The 7351-nt window shown below is 38.2% G+C and overlaps 1 protein-coding gene across 1 annotated transcript in view; it reads left to right on the plus strand.

Annotated features, from left to right (window-relative positions):
• muc2.1 (mucin 2.1) overlaps window positions 1–4925 on the plus strand; it is a 29195-nt gene extending 24270 nt beyond the window's left edge. The window contains exons 33-47 of the mRNA XM_077517960.1: window positions 105–288; window positions 372–582; window positions 1516–1691; window positions 1791–1860; window positions 2069–2169; window positions 2255–2286; window positions 2370–2547; window positions 2631–2735; window positions 2823–2863; window positions 2956–3078; window positions 3407–3505; window positions 4129–4257; window positions 4333–4372; window positions 4448–4571; window positions 4664–4925. Coding sequence (XP_077374086.1) covers window positions 105–288; window positions 372–582; window positions 1516–1691; window positions 1791–1860; window positions 2069–2169; window positions 2255–2286; window positions 2370–2547; window positions 2631–2735; window positions 2823–2863; window positions 2956–3078; window positions 3407–3505; window positions 4129–4257; window positions 4333–4372; window positions 4448–4571; window positions 4664–4874 — 1824 coding nt within the window. The 3' untranslated portion in view covers window positions 4875–4925. The remainder of the gene's footprint in view (window positions 1–104; window positions 289–371; window positions 583–1515; window positions 1692–1790; window positions 1861–2068; window positions 2170–2254; window positions 2287–2369; window positions 2548–2630; window positions 2736–2822; window positions 2864–2955; window positions 3079–3406; window positions 3506–4128; window positions 4258–4332; window positions 4373–4447; window positions 4572–4663) is intronic.
• The last annotated feature ends 2426 nt before the right edge of the window (window positions 4926–7351 follow it).

The following is a 7351-nucleotide window of genomic DNA, read 5'->3' on the forward strand; positions in this document are numbered from 1 at the left end:
TGGAGCCTATTAATGAGAGATGAGGCATTGTCAAGTCACAAATTGACCCCCAACCTCCTCATATTTGCCACTGATCGTTTTATAGTGACATTTTTCTGTTTTAGGCCTTCAAAGATGAAAAGCGTGTGGGTCTTCCCTATTTACAACAAAGCATTAAGATCTTCAATTCTGGCATTGACTTGGTTGTCGAGATTGTGCCCTTAGAAGTGATTATTACATTTGGATTAAGTCACTTCACTGTCAACCTGCCCCATAAGCATTTTGACAGCAACACACAGGGCCAGTGCGGTATGCCTTTCATTCCAGTTGCTACATTTGTAGATCATTACTATAAGGTATGTCAATATTATTTGTATTGCAACCACTACCAGGCAAATGCAACAACAACCAGGCAGATGACTGCATGCTGCCCGGAGGCCAGATAGTGCAGAGCTGCAGTGTGATGGCTGACTTCTGGCCTGCCAAAGACATTTACCAACCAAACTGCCAGACACCGTCTGTGATCCCGACCGACGCACCTCTACCTCCACCCACATTAACTCCATGCAGGCCAGACTCTGAATGTGATCTGATCTTGAGCAGGTAGATTTTTGGGCATGAAAACTCTTTTACCCCTTAAGGGGGATTTTGTCCAAAATTTGGACACTCTTTGTAAATGTTATAACTAAGACATTTATGAATATTTTTCTATTTTCGACCACGCAAAATGTTCAGTGGCATCTGACCTATCAATACAAATGTATTTATATTTATTTATTTATTTATTTATTTATTTATTTATTTATTTATTTGATGCCCTCTATGGACAATAAAATAAATACTGTGTAATCAGCAAAACTAACTATAATGTATATAAACACATTTTGTCCAGAATTTCCCACTTTGCCCATGCATCCACGCATACACACACACACACACGTACACACAGGCCTGTTCTATCAATCCCAACCATGCCGGCTTGTTTGGTGCAACTATGGTAACATGGCAAAGACATACATCAGTTCAAGCAAAAATAATAGGTACCTCTCTAGTGCCACAAGGTGGATTATGAATTTTAAAACTCTCAACTCACATATTTTATTAGTCACCTTTAGTTGAGGTCCAACTGAAGGGAAAAATTGGGCAATCATGGCAGATGCACTATAACACATCAGACGTACAGTACATCAAAAAGCATGCAAAGTTATGATTTATAATGGGAGTCATTGGGTCTACATTTTGTACAAATACCTCTTTCGCACTATACATATTTGGCTCCACATATACTAATGACAATAATAATTGAAAAAAAATAATGGTTTGAGCCACTTTGAACTTCAACATGTTTGGACATTCTGGGTGAAGTTTCAGCTCCTGAAGTGATTTTTTTAATATGCTTTATCGATGATAATATTATTATTAATCATAAAATGTCAAAATTTTGTACAAATACCTCACAAGTGTCGTAACATTGACATGTAATTTGCCAGCATTTTTGTTTGCGATTCAGTTTCAACTTGTGTTTTTCTTCTACAGTGTTTTTGAAGCGTGCCACCCCTTTGTCAATCCCGACGATTACTATCAAGGATGTGTTTTTGACAACTGCCATGTCACCAACCCCGCAGTAGAATGCATAAGCTTGCACATGTATGCTGACGCTTGTGCCCAGGCTGGAGTTTGTTTGTACTGGAGAAATCATACCACACACTGCGGTAAATTTTGTTTCAGTGCAATCAGAATCATATTATACGTATGTTTTATTGTTCAATAAATTTTATCTAACAAGGAAAGTTTTTTTTCTTCAAATACAGAAATTGATTGCCCACCCGACAAAGTCTACAAACCATGTGGTCCCGCAGAGCCGCCAACGTGTGAAGACAGGTATGTTGCAATTAAAGCTGTATTTATCTAATTTGCGAAGGTAATTGGATGTATCTTGTAAACTGCTTTGGAAGAGCGATATGGCATGACTCCTGCTTGTGACTCACTGCAAGTCAGCCCTGCCATCCATCAGAAGTTCCAACATTGCATCCCTGAATAGACGATGCTTCAAATGATTTGTTGTTTGTTGATGATTTAATCTTCATAGTCCCATTAACCGAAGGCTGGACCATATAACGGAAGGCTGCTTTTGTCCTGATGGAATGAAGCTCTTCAACAAAGAGTCGGACATATGTGTTGAGAAGTGTGGTGAGTTTATCCTCTACTTATTAATAAGCTGACTTCCATCGCTAATTTTTGAATAAAGTCTAATGTGTTGCTAATATTCCAACAGGATGTATTGATCCTGAGGGTATTCCTCGTGAGGTGAGTCAAATCCAGAAATTGTTTGGCCATTGATGCTGCAAAGATCAATTTCAATAAGTCACTGCTGTGGTTTATTCCAACAGTTTAATGAAAGGTTTGAGTACAACTGCCAAAACTGCATCTGTGAGGAGGCCACCAAGACCATAACATGCCAACCGAAGGTTTGCCCACCATCGCCTGTTGTTAACTGCACTGCTCCAGGTTTCATCCTTATCAACCAGACCAACCCAGCCGACCCATGCTGCTCTCTGCTCACTTGTCGTAAGATGTTCAGTCGATTTTCACCTTTATAGCCATGAAAATGCAGGTGGTCTCAGGTATTCGTTGTTGTCATGTCATCACAGGATGTCAAAGCAACACGTGTCCACACATCGACATGGTATGTCCAATTGGATTTACTGTAGTTGTCAGTGTGCCGGAAGGAAAATGCTGTCCAGAACACACATGTGGTGAGTTTTTCCGTTCACGGTTGAACGTGTATGAATACTAATCCTATACATATGGTGCGCCTCGACATGCCTCTTACTCCATTCTAGAGCCGAAAAATGTTTGTGTCCACAAAAACGCTGAATACCAGGTACATTTTTTCATTTATTTGATGCACTCAGTAAATGTAAAGGTGTTCCATCATACTACACACAATTATGAAAATGTGCTCTTTATTTCTAGCCTGGTGAGTCAGTTCCTGTAGTTCCATGTCAGGAGTGTGTCTGTACCAATCTCGTGGACCCAAAAACGGGTTTACTACAAATAAATTGTGAGGTTCTGCAATGTCAACAACTATGTGAACAGGTATTTATAAATGAATACAGTACAAATCCATTCTTTAAATGCAGTGAGATATGAGTGGCTCGACTGACGAGTTATTTTGAACAAAGAAAAGATGCACGTGTACAAATTTGCTAGCTTAATGCTGACACGATTGCAAAACACCATAGACCGGCTAATGCTTAGCGTCTGTTTTGCAGTCTTCAAGTAACATTACTGGCTCAATGAGAAGTTGTGACTTTCTGCACGAATACCAGAAGCAGCAGCACAATATCAATTGAATTGACATGTGGCAAAAACAGTTGAATTCTTGATGTTCTATTCAATGATGACATCACATCCCCTTTTCCAGGGTTATAGATATGCGGAACCCAGGACAGATGAATGCTGTGGAAGGTGTGTACAGACACACTGCATCTTCAACGTTAGTGGTAGCGAACAGCTGCTCAGGGTGAGTACGATGACTTCAAATGTTTTTATTTTACTCAAGGGATAGGCACCTAGTCTAAGCAAGTGATTCCCAACTATTTGAAAGGTTCTGAATTAACGCCTGCCTGGTTGTTTTATCCTAAATGTTCGCAGTATTATATTAACAATAATGACCAGAAGACTGCATATTCTCAGTTGAACTATTTACTGGATGCCAGAAAGATCGAGTACACAGCTGTGGAGCCTTTTCTTTTAATATGCGGAAGAAGGTCTAATCTGTCCAAAAATGGTTTCTAAGAGCCATAATCTAACATATTGTTGCACATTAGTTTTGGAATGCCTTTGGAAATGATCCAGTTCAACAAATTAGTTAAAATTATTATTTACTAATAATTATTCTTGGTCTATCTTATCTATGCCAGCAACTTATAATGGCAGGCAGGAACAATGGCATTCTTTTCCACTTGATGTCAGAAGGTACAAGTAAACTCTGTATCCACCTGTTTTTGTTTTTCTAAGTGTAAAATTATATGCCATGGCTCAGTAAATGTTGGGAATCACTGGACTTAATTATAAACAATTGCAAGCAAGCAACAGATATTGATGGTGTGTAGTTCAAAGTAACAGTGACGATCATGTCTCCAGCAAGGTGATACGTGGTCACCACTGGAGGATAAATGTGAGCATTACACATGCCTGAGGAACGGAGATACTTTTACAGCAATGGGCACACGAATTGTGTGTCCGCTATTCGACCAAAGCAACTGCCTACCCGTAAGTTTCAGAATTTTGGAAAATAATTCACAAATTAGAAATGGCTTCATGTTGTATTTCTGTTTACTCCTGTAGGACACTATTCAAACTGCAGCAAATGGCTGTTGTCAAGTTTGTGAGTACTCGTGACATCCTACCTTTCTGTCTGAAGTCGGTAAAAAGGATTTAATTTTTCTTTTCTTTTGAAAAGGTGTGGAGCAGGAGAAGGCGTGCAAGCCAGTGCCTAATAAAGTGCAAATCTTGCACGAGGGCTGCCAATCTGCAAAGGAGGTAGACATTCCATATTGTGAAGGATATTGCAACACTTACACCAAGTAAGCTCTTTACACACACAAACCAGTCCACGTATCGAAGAAATCAATAATAGGACAGTTCAATATCTATTGATCTCTGTTTTCTCCTTCAGATACTCAGAGGAGTCGTACAGCCTGCAGCCTACCTGCTCCATTTGTAAGGGGGTTCGATCGAGCAATCGCACTATTGACTTGCTGTGCCTGAATGGAGACATCATTCCCTACACTTACATCCACGTGGACGAGTGTAGATGCGAGCACAGCGACTGCTCCAAAACGGCAGCAGCCCCAGCTCGAAGGAGGAGAAGTTTTACTCTTTTGTAATTTCCAGGACAAACTTGGGCCAAACACTCAATAAGTCAAATTAGTACACTTGTGTCGTTATCAACATTCAAAATCAAATAAAAGTACAGCATCTCATGTCTCCTGAGTGTCCTCTTGCTTTTGTGATTTTGACTGATTTTGCAAAGCCCACAGAATATTGTGTTCTATTGCTATAACGAGATGGAACCTAATCAAAGAAAGAAAATGTGAGAGATTTTGTGCGAGTGAGAAATTTTATGAAGTGAATGAGATTATTATTATTATTATTTTATTTTATTTATTTATTTTTATTTTTATTTTTTTTTTTGTAGCCTGAGGGTTAAATAATTTTTTTGGCTTCATTTCTATTTGCTTTTCTGTCCTTGCAGAATGCCCAACATGCCCAGTGTACATGCGTAAACAATCTAGATTGTGACAGCTCACCACGGTTGGCTAGATTTGACCTTTAGTGTGTCCATGCTTGATTGGAATGAATAGATGGCTAATATTTAGTCAGCGTACGCTTGGCTGATAAACAGAAAGCCCTTATTAAGACGTTAACACCGCAGTAGATAAAGAGGCACAACCCACTGCTTAAAATGTTCTACTTGACTGAGAAGAGCATACAATCTTTGTTGAAGTATCAATACACTACACTGGCATCTTCCTTGTACGAAAACTAGGGACGTACATGAACAAAAGAGTACCATAAGGAAAACATACATTGACAATACGGTAGGGCCATTTCAAATGTTTGCTCTACTGATAGGAGGACGTACGGTGATGTCGAAATATTAGCATCAAATATATCAAGGGAGCGCGATGTGCGTCACATGGAGATGTGGACGATGTGTTGTTGTAAGCAACCTCTTAATACGTGTGTGACAAGGTGCTGACACCCACAGTGTCACAATGTCACCCCTCCTAAACTGCAAACAGCCAATGAAGTATATTACATGGCACTGGTCATTTGGGACCAGTTCACCCAGTTGATGCCAATGAAAGCACGCGGGATGACGCTTGGATGGGTGATGCCGTTGTTCAGCCTCTACTTTGGACTGGCTTCTGCATCCATCGGTACGTATAGGCTCGGACTGGACTCTTCATTAGGTACACCTGCACATTAGCATCCAATCCAAGTGCCGCCCCCCCCCAAAAAAAGACAATAACAGCTTTTTGTAATGTGTTTTTATAAAAGGAAAATAGCACTCTATAATGTCATACTTTATAATAAAAAAAAAAAAAACAGTACTTGCATAATTGAATAGAATGTAAAAAATTAAATTAGGCTTTATAAAACAGTCATTCGGAAACAAACTAAGAGTTTCACAACTAATGTAGGTGACTCAATCTGCTGTAATAATAATCGTTTTCAAAGAGGATAAAGAATACATGCCTTTATGTTCAAATAAACACTCATAACATGCCACGGAGATGCTATTTTGTTAGCCCTTTCCTATTAATTGTTCGCATTAAACTAGCAGACTTTGAGGCAAAGTTGTAAGGTAAATTTAGAAATATGATGCAGCTCTTGTATTGAATTTAATTGGTGTGTGCGCACACACATGTTCCTAATAAAGTGGCCAGCGAGTGTGAACCATGCTTAGTGTTGGATTCAAATTCTGATTCAGATCATCATTCAGTACAAGTACAGGTAAGATTGTATCAGGCATCTACATGGGGCAAAGGGGGTATTAATTGTTCTTCTGTGTGATTTATGCGATTTGGATATGGGGTTATTGTTGGACTGTATGCAGATGTATGATTTGATTGTGTGTCCAAAATGTAATACTGTAATAATGAACTAGCTACTATCAATGAATGAATGGAAGTAATAAAAATCTTTTTTCTTCTTCTTCTTCTACTTCAAGTCCCAGTTCAGACGGTGACTACAGTGCCAGTATTTACAGGTAAGGTCAACTTAAAGGAAACAAATGTGCATTTTTCAAAGTCAAAATTAAAAGTTCAATTATTAAGTGTCTTAATAATTTGCCCGTGACACACATTTGTCAAAATACCTCAAAGATCAAGAATCATATTTCACTTTACACCACCTATTTAATGTATTAAATTCCAGTATTGTTACAAATGGGCACTCATAAAATTTTACATTTGATGACTGGCCAGTAGCAACAGATAGATTAATCAATCGTCTGACTTCATCAGACAATATTAGCCATTTCTTTTGATATTTTATATTATTTATGTTATTTATTTTTTTATTGTATTGTATTTTTTTTTATTTTATATTATTCTTAGACGTTGCAATACTGCGGAATACAATTTTTGTCAGGATAAATACATTTAAAAACTTTTTTTTTTTTTTTAGTTTTTGTAAGATGATAAATTATCAGATTATTAGCATTTTTCAATAGGGAAAAAAATGCTCAATACTTTTTTTTTTTGTCCAAATCTTTGTCCAGAAACAATTCTCACATTAACACATTAAAACAGAAGATGAAGATAATAACATTCAAACAAACATGAGTGGGGGGGGG

Source organism: Festucalex cinctus, chromosome 3 (genome assembly GCF_051991245.1).
Source record: "Festucalex cinctus isolate MCC-2025b chromosome 3, RoL_Fcin_1.0, whole genome shotgun sequence".
Lineage (NCBI taxonomy): Eukaryota > Metazoa > Chordata > Actinopteri > Syngnathiformes > Syngnathidae > Festucalex > Festucalex cinctus.